Source organism: Harpia harpyja, chromosome W, assembly GCF_026419915.1.
Source record: "Harpia harpyja isolate bHarHar1 chromosome W, bHarHar1 primary haplotype, whole genome shotgun sequence".
Taxonomy (NCBI): Eukaryota; Metazoa; Chordata; class Aves; order Accipitriformes; family Accipitridae; genus Harpia; species Harpia harpyja.
In genome coordinates this window covers 11,220,852-11,238,693 of record NC_068968.1, presented here as the reverse complement: position 1 = coordinate 11,238,693, position 17,842 = coordinate 11,220,852, and the positions used below count along the sequence as shown (strand labels likewise).

Sequence of the window (17,842 nt, the reverse complement as noted above, 5' to 3'; positions counted from 1 at the left end):
CTGTGCATCCTTGGCATAGACTATATCAGGAGGAGGTACATCAAGGACCCAAAGGGGTATCAGTGGGCTTTTGGTATATCTGCCTTGGAGACGGAGGAGACTGAAAAGCTGTCTACCCTGCCTGGTCTCTCTCAAGACCCTTTGGTTGTAGGGTTGCTGAGGGTTGAAGAAAAACAAGTGCCAATTGCTACCACAATGGTGCACCGGCAGCAATATCGCACCAACTGAGACTCCCTGATTCCCATCCACAAGTTGATTCGCCAACTGGAGACCCAAGGAGTGATCAGCAGAACTCGCTCACCCTTTAATAGTCCCATATGGCCAGTGCGAAAGTCTAACGGGGAGTGGAGACTAACAGTTGACTATGGCGGCCTGAACGAAGTCACGTCACCACTGAGTGCTGTGGTGCTGGATATGCTAGAACTTCAATACGAACTATAGTCAAAGGCAACCAAGTGGTACACCACAATCGACATTGCTAATGCGTTTTTCTCAATCCCTCTGGCAGCAGTGTGCCAGCCACAATTTGCTTTTACTTGGAGGGGCGTCCAGTACACTTGGAATCGATTGCCCCAGGGGTGGAAACACAGCCCCACTATTTGCCATGGACTAATCCAGACTGCACTGGAAAAGGTGAAGCTCTGGAACACCTGCAATACATTGATGACATCATCGTATGGGGCAACACAGCAGAAATCATCTCTGAGAAAGGGAAGAAAATAATCCAAATCCTTCTGAAAGCCGCTTTTGCCATAAAAGAAAGTAAGGTCAAGGGACCTGCACAGGAGATCCACTTCTTAGGAGTAAAATGGCAAGATGGACGTCGTCAGATCCCAATGGACGTGATTAACAAAACAGCAGCTATGTCTCCACCAACTAATAAAAAGGAAACACAGGCCTTCTTAGGTGACGTGGGGTTTTGGAGAATGCATATTCCAAATTACAGTCTGATTGTAAGCCCTCTCTATCAAGTGACCCGGAAGAAGAATGATTTTAAATGGGGGCCTGAGCAACGACAAGCCTTTGAACAAATTAAATGGGAGATTGTTCATGCAGTAGCCTTTGGACCAGTCCGGGCAGGACAAGATGTTAAAAATGTGCTCTATACTGCAGCTGGAGAGAATGGCCCTACCTGGAGCCTCTGGCAGAAAGCACCTGGGGAGACCCGAGGCCAACCCCTGGGGTTTTGGAGTCGGGGATACAGAGGATCCGAGGCTCGCTATACTCCAACTGAAAAAGAGATGTTGGCAGCATATGAAGGAGTTTGAGCTGCCTCAGAAGTGGTTGGTACTGAAACACAGCTCCTCTTAGCACCCCGACTGCCAGTGCTGGGATGGATGTTCAAAGGGAAAGTCTCCTCTACACATCATGCAACTGATGCCACGTGGAGTAAGTGGGCCGCGCTAATCACACAACGAGCTCACATAGGAAACCCCAGTCACCCAGGAATTGTGGGAGTGATCACGGACTGGCCAGAAGGCAAAGATTTTGGAATGTCTCCAGAGGAGGAGGTGACATGTGCTGAAGAAGCCCCGCTGTATAATAAACTGCCAGAAAATGAGAGGCAATATGCCCTGTTCACTGATGGGTCCTGTCGCATTGTGGGAAAACATCAGAGGTGGAAGGCTGCTGTATGGAGTCCTACACGACTAGTTGCAGAAACTGATGAAGGAGAAGGTGAATCGAGTCAGTTTGCAGAAGTGAAAGCCATCCAGCTAGCGTTAGACATTGCCGAAAGGGAGAAGTGGCCAGTGCTCTATCTCTGTACTGACTCATGGATGGTGGCAAATGCCCTGTGGGGGTGGCTACAGCAATGGAAGAAGAGCAACTGGCAGCGCAGAGGTAAACCCATGTGGGCGGCCGCACTGTGGCAAGATATTGCTGTTCGGATAGAGAAGCTAGTGGTAAAAGTACGTCACGTAGATGCTCATGTACCCAAGAGTCGGGCCACTGAAGAACATCAAAAGAACCAGCAGGTGGATCAGGCCACCAAGATTGAAGTGTCTCAGGTGGACCTGGACTGGCAACGTAGGGGTGAGCTAATTATGGCTCAGTGGGCCCATGATACCTCGGGCCATCAGGGAAGAGATGCAACATATAGATGGGCTCGTGATCGAGGGGTGGACTTGACCATGGACACTATCGCACAGGTTATCCATGAATGTGAAACATGTGCTGCAATTAAGCAAGCCAAGCGGCTAAAACCCCTGTCGTGTGGAGGGCGATGGCTGAAATATAAACAGTGGGAGGCCTGGCAGATTGACTATATCACACTTCCACGAACCCGCCAAGGCAAGCGCCATGTGCTTACAATGGTGGAAGCAACCACTGGATGGCTGGAAACATATCCTGTGTCCCACGCCACTGCCCAGAACACTATCCTGGGCCTTGAAGAGAAAGTTTTATGGCAACACGGCACCCCAGAAAGAATCGAGTTGGACAATGGGACTCGTTTCCAAAACAACCTCATAGACACCTGGGCCAAAGAACATGGCACTGAGTGGGTATATCACATCCCTTATCACGCACCAGCCTCCGGAAAAATCGAACGATACAATGGACTGCTGAAAACTACATTGAGAGCAATGGGGGGTAGAACTTTCAAACATTGGGATACACATTTAACAAAAGCCACCTGGTTAGTTAATACTAGAGGATCCACCAATCAGGCTGGCCCCGCCCAACCAAGACTTCCACATACTGTAGAAGGGGATAAAGTCCCTGTAGTGCGCATGAGGAGTATGTTAGGAAAGACAGTCTGGGTTAGTCCCCCCTCAAGCAGAGACAAACCCATCCAAGGGGTTGTTTTTGCTCAGGGACCTGGGTACACTTGGTGGGTGATGCAGAAGGATGGGGAAGTTCGATGTGTACCTCAGGGAGATTTGATTTTGGGAGAGAATAGCCAGTGAATTAGGCTGTATGATATTTAACTGCTAAATAACCTGCCAATGTATGTCATTGTATCTATAGTGTCTATATGCCATATCAAGGGTATTACTGTAAGAATTACCCAAATGACTGAAGGATGGACTTTGAAACTGAGCCAAGTACAACAGTGATAGAACTTGAACTGGTGCCCAGCAATTTCCTCAAGATCAGCCTCTTTGACCTGCAGGCCAAGGGTATGGGTTGCACCAAATGTACCGGCCACAAGTTCCAGAGGCAGCATACAACAACCTAACACCTCACACCATCTCTCTTATCCTGAAGAACTATTACAACAGATGGAGCCCCAAAGTCATGGACTAAATAAAATTGATGGACAAATTGGAGGGATAGCCCATCGACTAAGGGAATACTATTTGGGTGGGGGCGGTGTCCATATCCATATATACATATATATATATAAGACAAGGAAAGTCATAGTAGTTGATTGGAAAATGTAAGATCTGGGCATGATGTAGATGGTATAGAATAAGGGGTGGATAATGTCCTGGGTTCAGCTGGGATAGAGTTAATTTTTACAGGAACCTGGGAGGTGGGGGGGCATAGCCGGGGCAGCCGACCTGAACTAGCCAAGGAGCTATTCCATACCATGTGACATCATGCTCAGTATATAAATCGGGAGCAGGCCGGGGGGAGGGCTCGTGACTTTCGGTGGCGGAGCGTCGGGTTCCAGGTGGTGAGCAGTTGCACTGTGCATCACTCTGTATATTCTTTCATTAGTACCGTTGTTGTTGTTGCAACCTTTTTTTGTGTTGTCCCAGTAAACTGCCCTTATCTCAACCCTCGAGGTTCCAGGTTTTTTTTTCTTTTCTCTCCTCCGTCTCCTCCCTATCCCACCGGAGGGGGGCGGGAGGAGTGAGCGAGCGGCTGCGTGGTCCTTTGTTACCGGCTGGGCTGAAACCACGACAATGGTATAGAGTAAGGGGTGGATATTTTCCTGGTTTTGGCTGGGATAGAGTTAATTTTCTTTCTAGTAGCTGGCATAGTGTTATGTTTTGGGTTTAGTATGAGAAGAATGTTGATAACACACTGATGTTTTCAGTTGTTGCTAAGTAGTGTTTAGGCTAAAGTCAAGGATTTTTCAGCTTCTCATGCCCAGCCAGCAAGAAGGCTGGAGGGGCACAAGAAGTTGGGAGGGGACACAGCCAGGGCAGCTGACCCAAACTGGCCAATGGGGTATTCCATACCATGTGACGTCATAGAATCATAGAATCATAGAATCATTTCGGTTGGAAAAGACCTTCAAGATCATCGAGTCCAACCATTAACCATGCCCCCTAAACCATGCCCTGGAGTACCCTGTCCACTCGCTTTTTGAATACCTCCAGGGATGGTGAATCAACCACTTCCCTGGGCAGCCCATTCCAATGTTTGACAACCCTCTCAGTAAAGAAATTTTTCCTAATATCTAACCTAAACCTCCCTTGCCTCAACTTGAGGCCATTTCCTCTTGTCCTATCTCCAGACACCTGACAGAAGAGACCAACACCCACCTCACTACAACCCCCTTTCAGGTAGTTGTAGAGAGCGATAAGGTCTCCCCTCAGCCTCCTCTTTTCTAGACTGAACAGCCCCAGATCCCTCAGCCGCTCCTCATAAGACTTGTGCTCAAGGCCCCTCACCAACTTGGTTGCTCTCCTCTGGACACGCTCTAGCAGCTCAATGTCTTTCCTGTAGTGAGGGGCCCAAAACTGAACACAGTACTCGAGGTGCGGCCTCACCACTGCCGAGTACAGGGGAACAACCACCTCCCTGTTCCTGCTGGCCACACTGTTCCTGATACAGGCTAGGATGCGATTGGCCTTCTTGGCCACCTGGGCACACTGCTGGCTCATATTCAGCCAGCTGTCAACCAGCACACCCAGGTCTTTCTCTGCCAGGCAGCTTTCCAGCCACTCTTCCCCAAGCCTGTAGCGCTGCATGGGGTTGCCGTGACCCAAGTGCAGGACCCGGCACTTGGCCTTGTTGAACCTCATACGATTGGCCTCAGCCCATCGATCCAGCCTGTCCAGATCTCTTTGTAGAGCCTCCCTACCCTCAAGCAGATCGACCCTGCCTCCCAACTTGGTGTCGTCTGCAAACTTGCTGAGGGTGCACTCAATCCCCTCATCCAAATCATCGATAAAGATATTAAACAGAACAGGGCCCAACACCGAGCCCTGGGGAACACCACTTGTGACCCGCCACCAACTGGATTTCACCCCATTCACCACTACCCTCTGGGCTCGGCCATCCAGCCAGTTTTTCACCCAGTGAATAGTGCACTTATCCAGGCCACGAGATGCCAGCTTCTCAAGGAGTATGCCATGAGAGACAGTGTCAAAGGCCTTGCTGAAGTCTAGGAAAATAACATCGACAGCCTTTCCCTCATCCACTAGGCGGGTCACCTGGTCATAGAAGGAGATCAGGTTGGTCAAGCAGGACCTGCCTTTCGTAAACCCATGCTGACTGGGCCTGATCCCCCTCTTATCCTGGAGTTGCCATGTGAGTGCTTTCAAGACAAACCGTTCTATAATCTTCCCCGGTACCGAGGTCAGGCTGACAGGCCTGTAGTTCCCCGGATCCTCCCTCCAGCCCTTCTTATAAATGGGAGTCACATTGGCAAGCCTCCAGTCGTCTGGGACCTCCCCTGTTGACCAGGAACGCTGATAGATGATAGAGAGTGGCTTGGCAAGGACCTCTGCCAGTTCCCTCAGTACTCTTGGATGGATCCCATCAGGTCCCATAGATTTGTGAGTGTCCAGATGGCGTAGCAGGTCCCTAACTAATTCCTCCTGGATTAAGGGGGGGGTATGTTATGCTCTTCATCCTTACCTTCCAGCTCATGGGGTGGAGTACCCTGAGGATGACTGGACTCACTATTAAAGACTGAGGCAAAGAAGGCATTAAGTACCTCAGCCTTTTCCTCATCACTGGTTGCTACATTCCCTTCTGTATCCATTAAAGGAAAGATAGTCTCCTTGGGATTCTTTTTACTGTTAACATATTTGTAAAAACATTTTTTGTTGTCCCTTACGATAGTGGCCAGATTTAGTTCTAGCTGAGCTTTCGCCTTTCTAATTTTCTCTCTGTATGATCTAACAAGATCCCTGTACTCCTCCCAAGTTGCCCGCCCTTTCCTCCAGAGATGATAAACTCTCCTTTTTTTTCTTAAGTCCTAGCAAAAGCTCCCCATTCAGCCAGGCCGGTCGTTTTCCTCGGCGGTTCGACTTGCGGCACATGGGAATAGCCTGGTCCTGAGCCATTAAGATTTCCTTTTTAAAGAACGTCCATCCCTCCTGGACCCCTTTGCCCTTCAGGACCGTCTCCCAAGGGACTCTCTCAACCAGTGCCTTGAAGAGGCCAAAGTTAGCCCTCCGGAAGTCCATAGTGGTGGTTTTGCTGACCACCTTCTTTGCCTCACCAAGAATTGAAAATTCTATCATTTCATGGTCACTAAGCCCAAGACGGCCTCCAACCATCACACCTCCCACCAGTCCTTCCCTGTTCGTAAAGAACAGATCTAGCAAGGCTCCTCCCCTGGTTGGCTCACCCACCAGCTGTGTCAAGAAGTTATCTTCCACACACTCCAGGAACCTCCTAGATTGTTTACTCACTGCTGTGTTGTATTTCCAGCAGACGTCTGGAAATTTAAAGTCCCCCACAAGGACAAGGGCACACGATTCTGAGACTACTGCCAGCCGCTTGTAGAACAATTCATCCGTCTCTTCAACCTAGTCAGGCGGTCTATAACAGACTCCCAGCACAATATCTGTCTTATTGGCTTTCCCTCTCATCCTCACCCATAAGCACTCCACCTTGTCATCAGAATCGTGTAGCTCTGAACAGTCAAAACATTCCCTAACATAAAGAGCCACCCCACCACCTCTTCTACCTTGCCTATCCCTTCTGAAGAGCTTGTAGCCATCCATTGCAGCACTCCAGTCATGGGAGTCATCCCACCATGTTTCCGTGATGGCGACTAAGTCATATCTATCCTGCTGCACAATGGGTTAGGGTTAGGGTCATGTCTAGTATATAAACTGGGGGGGGCGTTGGCCTGGGGGGATCACTGCTCGGGAACTAACTGGGCATCGGTTGGTGAGTGGTAAGCAATTGCATTGTGCATCACTTGTTTTGTATATTCCAATCCTTTTATTATTATTATTATTGTCATTTTATTATTGTTGTTGTTATCATTATTAGTCTCTTCTTTTCTGTTCTACTAAACTGTTCTTATCTCAACCCACGAGTTTTACCTTTTTCCTTCCGATTCTCTTCCTCATCCCACTGGGTCGGGGGGAGTGAGTGTGCAGCTGCGTGGTGCTTAGTTGCTGGCTGGGGTTAAAGCATGACAACTATTCACCTGCGTTTGTCCATTTACCGTATCCCACCTTGTCACATTATGTCCTCCCTTTACCTCTGCTCTTGCATTGCTGTCCTCTTCCAACCAACTCATCCTGTGGTGTAATTTGCCTTTTTTTTTTTTTCTCCCCTCCCTTCTTCACTGATGAATGTGCTTCCAAGAAGAGACCAAACATCAACAGAAATTATAAACACTATCAAGACTAGAATTAGAAGAACTCTAGATCTAAAACAATAGGGGCCCAAACCCAAAACCAACAACACTAAACAAAGACAGGAATGCATGAGACTGCACAAAACAGTTATAGGAGCATCACGGGACCATGGAAAAAAAGAAGCGAAAGTGATGGATAAAGCAATAATGATGACCTCTTCAGTCCTGTTGAAGTGAGACTACTTCTCTACCATGCAAACAAATCACTGCAATGATGACAAAGTTAACTGACAATGCTAACCTGCAGTAATAGGCATGCAGGAATATATACTAAGAATGAATAGCATGCTCTCAGTATGGGATTTCTACATGAAAAAGTATAGTTTCATGTATGTTGGCAAACCAATGTAAAGTCTACAGAGAGCATCTTCCAGGATATGTAGTACAGAAGCTTCTCACACCCCTAGCCCTTGAGTCAAATAGTTGCATTTGTACAGCAGCATATGTCAAATCTGATTTGGTATGAAAGTTTGACACAACTAAGAAGTTAGTCTGTATTACATTTTATAGACATTGTCTCTGGATATTCTCAATATATTCAAGAGCAACTTAAGAGAGATCCACAAAAGCAATATTTATTTTCAAACTATTTTGCAAGAAAAGCAAGATAGCTTACTGAGAGTACCAAGAGATAATTGTTGCATGCTTGTACCTGTTAATTTTTCAATAAATATCTATAGAATAAAATCAGAGTATGCTTTGGGGAGATAACAGGAGAAGACAGACTTAAAGAAAAAAGTCACTGACAAACATTAAGAGCAAGTGTTCTGTCACAGAGTCACTAGTTCTTTTCAGTAGTCTTAGGTTTAGCTTCACTAGCTAACCTCTTAAAACAAGGTCCCCCTGATCAGAACACACAACTAGGAAGTCAGCTAATTTATACAAGGCACTAGGAAGAGAAACTTCAAGACAGAAAGCTACACAAGCCATGCTGCAAAAGCACTGTTAGAGCATTTAGACTCCTGTATAAGGTCTAGGTTGATAAAGGACCCAAGAGGACAATTTATCACTGCTGATTTAGAGGGCATTCGTTACATTAAACTGCCTTAACAATCCTCCAATTTAAAAACAACAGGAAACAGAATATCAATTTGAGCAAAACAAAAGTTTAACCCATTAAAACCAGAAAAGATTAATTTCTGCAAGGTCTTTGAAAAGCATCTGAGATGACAGTTCACCATTATTTTAATAAACCAGAAGTCCAAGGAAGGTCATGCATTTGAATGGGAAGAGCCCCTTCCAGAATGAATAGAAGTAACAGACACTAAATGCCAAACTCTTAAAACTGAAAGTTCATAGGTAAGTTTATTTAGGCAAATACAGTGCAAGTGGGCTTTTTTTCTTCTTTTTTTTTTCTTTATTAAAGAAAACTGAACTACTCGATCCGATTTAGATGTGTAAAAGAGATTCATCTTATTCATCACCACCAATAAAAAACGAAGGGAGCAAAGAGTATTAAGTTCAGGCTACCAAGAAGTGTTATTTCCTGTCCTCATCTATTCTGAAGCACGAACTCGATTCCTTTTTCCTGACTTTGGCTGACAACTTGTCCTGGTTTCGGCTGGGATAGAGTTAATTTTCCTTCTAGTAGCTGGCATAGTGTTATGTTTTGGGTTTAGTATGAGAAGAATGTTGATAACACACTGATGTTTTCAGTTGTTGCTAAGTAGTGTTTAGACTAAAGTCAAGGATTTTTCAGCTTCTCATGCCCGGCCAGCAAGAAGGCTGGAGGGGCACAAGAAGTTGGGAGGAGACACAGCCAGGGCAGCTGACCCAAACTGGCCAATGGGGTATTCCATATCATATGACAATGCCCAGTATATAAACTGGGGGGAGTTGGCCTGGGGGGGGATCACTGCTCGGGAACTAACTGGGCATCGGTTGGTGAGTGGTAAGCAATTGCATTGTGCATCACTTGTTTTGTATATTCCAATCCTTTTATTATTATTATTATTGTCATTTTATTATTGTTGTTATCATTATTAGTCTCTTCTTTTCTGTTCTACTAAACTGTTCTTATCTCAACCCACAAATTTTACCTTTTTCCTTCCAATTCTCTCCCCCATCCTGCTGGGTGGGGGGGGAGCGAGTGAGCGGCTGCATGGTGCTTAGTTGCCGACTGGGGTTAAACCACGACACAACTCAAATTCATTTCTTGCCAATTAAAAATAAAAGTAGGATGGTGAGACACAAAGACAAAACTAATTTTCATTCCCAACTTTCTACCTCCTCCCCCCACCCCGGGGGGTGGAGGGGAAGAATGTGGAATGGGGAGTTGCAATCGGTTCATAACAGCTCATCTGCCACTCCTTCCTCCTCACACTTTTTCCCTGCTCCAATGTGGGGTCCCTCCCACAGGATAGTCCTTCACAAACTGCTCCAGCATGGGTCCTCTCCACGGGGTACAGTCCTTCAGGAATGGACTGCTCCAGCGTGGGTCCCCCAGGGGCTGCAGTTCCTGACAGAAAACCTACTCCTTCATTGGCTCCTCTCCAAAGGCCACAGTTCCTGCCAGGAGCCTGCGCCATCATGCGCTCTCTACAGGCTGCAGCTTCCTTCAGGGCACATCCACCTGCTCTGGTGTGGGGCCCTCCATAGGCTGCAGGGTGGATATCTGCTCTGGAGTGGTCTTCTCTACAGGCTATAGGGGAATCTCTGCTCCTCCCCCTCCTTCACTGACCTTGGTGTCTGCAGAGCTGTTTCTCTTGTGTTTTTCTCCCCTCGTTCCTCCCTCTCTCACACACACACTCTGCTGCACAGCATTTTACCCTTAAATGTTATCACAGAGGTGCCACCAGCTTCACTGATTGGCTCAGCTTTGGCCAGTGGCAGGTCCATTTTGGAGCCAGCTGGAACTGGCTTTGTCCAGCACAGGGGCAGCTCCTGGTCTCTTCTGACAGAAGCCACCCCTGCAGTCTCCTCACTACCAAAACTTTGCCACATAAACCCAATACAACTCTCTCTATACATACACACTTCCCCCCCCCCCCCCCCCCCCCCAATTTGTATTACCTACTTCTACCAAAAAGAAACCAATAGATGAGAATACTTCTGTAAATATGCTTGGGGAATCTTTGTTTTAACTCCCACTTAGGTTTCTTGAAAGCAGGAACTTAGAATAGTGGCTTTCAGTTTATCTTTTTAATCTTCTGTAGAAGGTATGAGTTTATACAGCAAATTCAAGCCTGCTGACAAAGAGCTGTCTTTATTAAACTATCTTTTGTGGTCCACAGACTATTAAATCAAGAAAGCAAATTAAATCCACAGAAATTACAGTCTTGTATTAACATCAGCTTTCAAGAACATAAACAATGGTAAGGGACCTTGGTGCAAGAAGCCACTTTCTGCTTACTGGAAAAAGGAAGTACAATGCAACCCAGCCAGCTACTTTCCAGATAAGCTTTACTGAGCACACCCTTTTTTACATACAGAGAAGTAAGGTCTGCTCAAGTGCTTCATGTCTTGTTCTACAAGAAACATAGGAAGAGCAAAGAGATGGGAAACCAGGTTGCTATTCAATTGGCACCAATGTTTCACTTTTGCATTCCCTGTTCTACCTGGAGCTTGTGTTGCAGTTCAGCTATAACTGCCCTTCCTTGCTCATTAAGCTTTCTTAATGCTAGCTAATGTGTATTTACTCCTATTCGTTTGCAACAGAATGCTTTCAAGAACACTACACAAAAATGCTTTTCTTAAATTTAAGAGTCAGTTTCTCAAAGCACTGCTATAAAGTTTTTGTGCTTATACTTACTTGCTATCCAGATAATGTTTATCTGTGATATTTTACCTAGAACTACTGAAAACATTCCAGAGCAGTGATTTAAAGTAAATAAAAAAAACTGGAGAGTAGACCCCACTGTAATTATTACACAGAAATTCTAAGATCAAGCAGCAAGATTAGATTATAACGTTTCTGTCAGTGTACAACCTTCACCATTGTGGTGGGTTGACCCTGGCTAGACACCAGGCACCCACCAAAGCCAAACTATCACTCCCCTGTCCAGCTGAGGGGGGGAGAGAAAATATAACAAAAGGCTTGTGGGTCGAGATAAGGACAGGGAGATCAGTCAGCAATTACTGTCACAGGCAAAACAGACTTGACATGGGGAAAATTAATTTAATTTATTACCAATCCAATCAGAGTAGGGTAATGAGAAATAAAACCAAATCGTAAAATACCTTCCCCCCACCTCTCCCTTCTTCCCTGGCACAACCTCAGTCCCGATTTTCTCTACCTCCTCCCCTCACAGCAGCGCAGGGGGATGGGGAATGGGGGTTGTAGTCAGTTCATCACATGTTGTCTCTGCCACTCCTTCCTCCTCAGGGGGAGGACTCCTCACACTCTTCCCCTGCTCCAGCATGGGGCCCCTCCCACGGGAGACAGTCCTCCACGAACTTCTCCAACATGGGTCCTTCCAATGGGCTGCAGTTCTTCACGAACTGCTCCAACATGGGTCCCTTCCACGGGGTGCAGTCCTTCAGGAGGATGCTGCTCCAGCGTGGGTCCCCTGCAGGGTCACAAGTCCTGCCAGAAAACCTGCTCCAACGTGGGCACCTCTCTCCATGGGGCCACAGGTCCTGCCAAGGAGCCTGCTCCAGCATGGGCTTCCCATGGGGTCACAGCCTCCTTTGGGCATCCACCTGTTCCGGCGTGGGGTCCTCCATGGGCTGCAGGGGGACAGCCTGCCTCACCATGGTCTTCACCACAGGCTGCAGGGGAATCTCTGCTCTGGCGCCTGGAGCACCTCCTCCCCCTCCTTCTTCACTGACCTTGGTGTCTGCAGGGTTGTTTCTCTTACGTGTTCTCACTCCTCTCTCCAGCTGCAGTTTCTGTGCCACAGCAACTTTTTTCCCTTCTTAAATACGTTATCACAGAGGTACTACCACTGTCGCTGATGGGCTCAGCCTTGGCCAGCAGCGGGTCCGTCTTGGAGCCGTCTGGCATTGGCTCCATGGGACATAGGGGAAGCTTCTAGCAGCTTCTCGCTGAAGCCACCCCTGTAGCCCCCCAGCTACCAAAACCTTGCCATGCAATCCCAAATACAACCATGCTTGGCACTAGCACAGATTTATAGCTTCAGTGGTTGCTAACAAGGCCAAGGAAAGTCCAAACAGTGCAACAACAAGTTATTAAACCATGAAAATACAAGAGATTTGCTTCTACTTGTGGCCAAACAGAACTTCAGGCTCAGCACCTGCAGCAATGGAAAGATTTCTGGTCATCTACCAGTCAGATGAAGAGATTCAACAGTGGAAAGGAACACAGGTGCATGGCAAATTGGCCATTTCTTTCACACATGCTTCAGAAATGCTTCTTCACAGCTAGTCACAGGGAATAGAAGACAGCTACAATTCCTTACCACAGTTCTAGCCAGTGTATACAACCTAAGGTTTTCAGTTAGCCCCTTCTCCAGCCCTCCTATTGCTGAGAATACTACAGGCTTTCCACAACTTCTGCAATTCACAGTAAGAGTTTCTTTAAAACAGTATAAAACAGTATCCATGAGGCTGTGTATTTCTGTAAAGCCAGCCCTGATCCACTGCTTCTCTTTACTTTTCAAAGTAGTGATGGTGGCTCCTCTAGATCTGGCTATATTTAATTGTGATCAGGACTGTCACCGCAGAGCAACAACCATGGAAGCTTACACAGACATCAAAGAGGGAAAAATGGCCTTGCTACATTTGTAAAGTGTCACATTTTTAAAGTGGCATACTTTTCAAAGATTCATTGTCATTATTACCAACTGTATCACCAATACTGCTGCCTAGATTTGTCACTGTATCTACCTTCATCTCTCCTTTTATACCTACTTTTGAAAGTCTGACTTTCTCTGCAGTTTCTTCCCAGCAGCAATTCTCAATTACTTTCTCAACTTGTTTTGCTTCTCTTCCTAGCATTCTGAATGGAACAGGATCACTAAAAGCCTAGTAATGATAATTTGCCATCAATAGTAGCTATTTTGTTACTGATTTTATTTCCATTATATAGAATTCATATTTCCAGACTATTTGAAGACTAAATGCAGCTTCACTTCCCTGGTTACAGTTAGATATCTGTCTGCAGTCATAGCTAGCTTAAAGAGTTTTCCTCCTAGTGAAAATAAGTTAGAGTTCTGGAAAACTTGAAGAAGGGGGGGGGAGGGGGGGAGATGATAACACAACACCAACAAACAAAAACAAACCACAACAACAACAGGGGCAAGTCATACTAAGGTACCCCATAAGCATCAAACACCTTTCACAATAAATTATTTTAATAATGAAAATAGGCTGGACAGAAAAAGGGCTCAATTCTTTAATATTGGAAGCCTTCACCCTTCATTTACAAAAACAGAGTTTCCTGTTAGCAAATGGCAAGCATACAAATAGGTTTTCCGAGATCTGTCTGTGAATTAGGCTACAGGGTTAATGACTGATACAAGCCTAGGGGAAAAAAAGTTTAACGTTTTAAAATGTGCTCAGCAGTACATTTAAGATGCAGAACAAAGTCTCACTTCACAGGCAACTGTCATGTTTTAAGTAATTTGCATCTTCCTGATATTTACTTATAATAAAGTTGTCTGGATGCTTTTTTGATAGTTAGTTAGTTTAGTCTTATGAGAATTGCTTTTGAATAACTTTGATATACTGGTATTTACAAGTGGTCATAGTTTGATACGCAGTATTATTCCTACATTATCTTTAGCTAGGTGGCTTGTTTCAAGTAGTAAAAAACTTCATAAATACAAAGTCATCAGAGTTGTCCCTGATAAGTTAATGTTTATTGGAGGTCTTATGTATAACTCTCTAAAAGTTCAGACGACTAGCTTTGTTCACACTGTTTTATTTTGTTCATGTTCCTCTACTCAACTGACAAAGCTTGTTTTGGGTTTGGTTGGTTTTTTGTTTGTTTTTTTTTTTTTTAATATAAGCAATCAGGAATATTTTGCCACTTACTAGAAGAAACCCAAAATTTGTTTGCTAACTAGACAAGTACCATCTTTACTGGAAGCAGAAATCTAACAAAAAAAAAAGTTTACAAATTATTCACAAGATTCAAAGTTTACTGACTTTCTAGAATATTTCTAGGTATAACATGGAAGCTTGACATAAAAAAAAATACACAAAAGTTGTTAAAGTTTCTTTAGTTTTACTGCTTATAGGTTTCCTAGAGATTTGCACCTAATATCACCCAAACACTTCTCTCTTCCCCCTTCTTCCCACCCCATTACTCACTATGCTACATGCAAGCTTAATGGCCAGCATGCGCTGAATGATCGGCTGGCCATTATGTTGTTCTTGGATTTCTTCACTTGGGGCAATAATTTAGATCTATCCCCTCTACCCAACTGGCTGTTTTCATAAAGCCCACAGAACTCAGTTTTCTTTACGACCTCTGACTGATGGAATCAACTAACAGGTTCAACAGGCTGTGATCAGAAAGAGGAGAAGACAGACAGACAGATGGGTAGACTGACAGCATGATCACAACTGCTTCTATTTGTAAGTTTGCCTTGCCTTCTTAAATTTGCAGCATTCATCATATTCCCAGTTTTAGGAATATTAACTTCCTAGTGCAGTAGATACTTGTTGAACTTAGCAGTGTTCTAGAATAAGAATTTAATTCCACCCCTACAAGTTTACTGTTATCCTCATCTTGCAGCAGGGAAGTTCTAACCAGGCTTTTCCAACCAAATGAACCCTCTACACATCCTAGCACACCAGCAATCAACATTAGAGGGGTGGATTTTTATTTTTTTAATTAAGAAAACAGCTGGGAAAACTGTACTTTCACTTTGGAAAACAAACATGAAGTTAATGCTTTCCGTTATACTGCTTTGACAACTCAACAAAAAAAGGAAGCCTCACTAGAATTAACAATCCACTGTTCCAACTTTAGAGATAGCCTAGTTTGGGGTTTATACAGCACATATTATGCATGCATGCCCTGCACTTCATAGACACGAGTTTTACTTTAACATTTCAATCTAATCTGTTTCAGCTTTTGACACTTCAGACAACTTTTGAGGAAAAAAGAGTAATGGATGCTGATAAAGCTTAAATAGTATTAAAACTGTATTGTGTAAGGTATATACACGATTGTTACAGTTATTAAATGAAGCTAACTGATTCTAACAAGCAGATTAAGCATCTGTAAAAAAGCATGGCCAGTCCTCCTAAATAATGGTCTACCTGCTCACCAGGAAGCTTTGGCACAAAGTTAAAATGTAAACCAGTTCTAATAAACAAAATACAGGAGAATACGTAGCCAAGGACTGAAAGTGCTTACCTTGACTCTCCACTACTGTTTCTTACAATGTCTTCATCACTGTGCCCATTCATTGTAAATATTAAGAAGTTTAAAAGATAAATAGAAGTCCACTCAGGTTAGAAGGCAGATGTCAAGAATCTACTTCTTGATACTGTTTTCCAGGTGACTTGTTTACTCAACTGTTCTCTGCGGGTATTGAAGATTTTTCCCAAATTACCTAAAGTAATAAAGGAAAATGTTGACATAATTTGAAATATTTGATGGTTGCAACTGAAAGATACTGAAAATAACCTGTCTTGTCACAACAACACTGAAAGGGAGTATCTAACACATTTGACATCTTTTTAACTGAAAAACAGCTTTTGGTATGCCATAGTACTGTCTTAAGAATAACCAGATCTAACTTTTAGAGGAAAACAGCCTCCCCAAACACATAAATAAAAATTATGGATATTAATGCTCTAAGATCTGATTAGCAAAATTATTTCATGCACAAAACAAACATATCAGAAGCATTTCCAGACACAGACATGTTTACATCCAGTTGGGGATAGAGTCAAGAAAATAAAGACTGTCCCATTTTAAAAAATTGGTTCAACTACATCAAGCTAACAAGGACCCACAGATGGAGTGATCGTTATTTCATATACATGAACATCTTCAACCAGATCTTTACCGTGTTAGATGCACCTAGAAAAAGTTTAGGCTCACTTTAAATGGAGTGTAAGTATGAACTCACTGATAATCAGCTAAAGAGCAGCGCCTCTCACAGATTTAGTGGTGTGAAAGCGATTAGGGGCTCGCCTGCAGGTTGCCTACCTCGAGGTGCTCTTCTCTAATACAACCCGACCTACAGCTCATTATGGAGGCAGGGGCCGCCTCGTTCCGGGACGGAAAAATCCCTGCGCTCAGGCACCATCTCAGACACCAGGGCCACTCCAGCCAGCAAACAAAGGCAACGACGGAAGAAAAGTGATAGGAAAGAGCCCTGTAACCCCAGAGAGGCCGCGAAGCTAGGCCGGGGCCCCCGCGGCGGCGAGCTGGGCAGCTTGGTGGTTCCTTGCGGATCAGCCGCTGCTGCCCAACGAGGCCAAGCTCTGCGCTGTCTTCCCTCCCGCGCCCAGGGTGTGAATACCCTGCCGCCTCCGGGACCGGCACTCCCTGGACTCCAGGAAATATCTTTAGTGGCCACGAAACTATCCTTGTCGCCCGCTCCCTGCTCCGCGACGATCCTCCCCGGCCACCCGCGCCGCGCTCTTGCGGCCTCCCGTGACCGACCACTCCCAAGGCGCTCCCAGGGAGAGCCCAGGCCAGGGCTGCCTCCCTACCTCCCACCCCCAGAGACGACCCTCTGCTGGTGGCGCGACCCGCACAGGCGCCGCTCCTGTCCAAGGCTCCCTGGCAGTATTGCTAAGGCGGCCGCTGTCCTCCGTGCTCGCTTCTCCCAGCGCCCCCCCATGGCCAGAGAAGAGCGAAGGCCGCACTCCTGCCTCCCAGCCGGTTCGTCACAGGCTCCCCCCGCAGGAGCCAGTGAAAGAGGCTCAACCCCGGCTGCCCGCCTCAGCTCTCACAGCTCCCTCCCTCCCTCTTCGGAAAATAGCGAGCAGGCCCAGGAGCCCAGCCCCGTGCTGGCCATCCAACCCCTTCTTCTCAACGCCAGTCGCCTCCCCATCCATCTTCGAAAGCGACAGCCACCGCACAACTCCGGACCAGGGAAAGGGAAAGGAGCCATGGCGGGCCTCTGCCTACCTGCGTGTGTGCGCCCGGCCCGGCCTCCCTAGGGCTGCCCTGGTCCGAGACGGCGCTACACCCCACGAAGAGGTCTGTGCTGCAACCTAGGGTCGGAGGCTGCTCCTGCGGCCGCCACAGGGCCTGGGCCGCTGGCTCCTTACAGCCCCACGCGGCGGGCTCGCCTGCAGCCCCCACCAGCTTGAACAATAGGGCCCCAAACCAGGCAGGGAGAAGCTTGGAGAGTAGGTGCTGTGTTGCTCCGCCGCCGTTTCTTAAGTCCTGCCGACCACCGCCATCACGCTGCCACTCCGCTCAACCTCCTCCCCCTCCCTTAGTCGGATGGAAACCCTGGGCGT

At 46.1% G+C, this 17,842-nt stretch overlaps 1 protein-coding gene across 5 annotated transcripts in view; it reads right to left on the bottom strand.

Moving 5' to 3' along the window:
• Positions 1-17,640, bottom strand: part of LOC128136092 (chromodomain-helicase-DNA-binding protein 1) — an 84,398-nt gene extending 66,758 nt beyond the window's left edge. For 4 of the 5 annotated variants that reach the window (XM_052775194.1, XM_052775196.1, XM_052775197.1 and 1 more), the window contains exons 1-2: positions 17,505-17,640; positions 15,774-15,972 (exon numbers count right to left, since the gene is read on the bottom strand). In XM_052775194.1, the coding sequence (XP_052631154.1) occupies positions 15,774-15,826 (53 nt within the window). In that variant the 5' untranslated portion in view covers positions 15,827-15,972; positions 17,505-17,640. Of the gene's footprint in view, positions 1-15,773; positions 15,973-16,574; positions 16,692-17,504 lie in introns of those variants that run through there. The other variant, XM_052775195.1, reaches the window with a different exon arrangement.
• Positions 17,641-17,842: the final 202 nt, after the last annotated feature.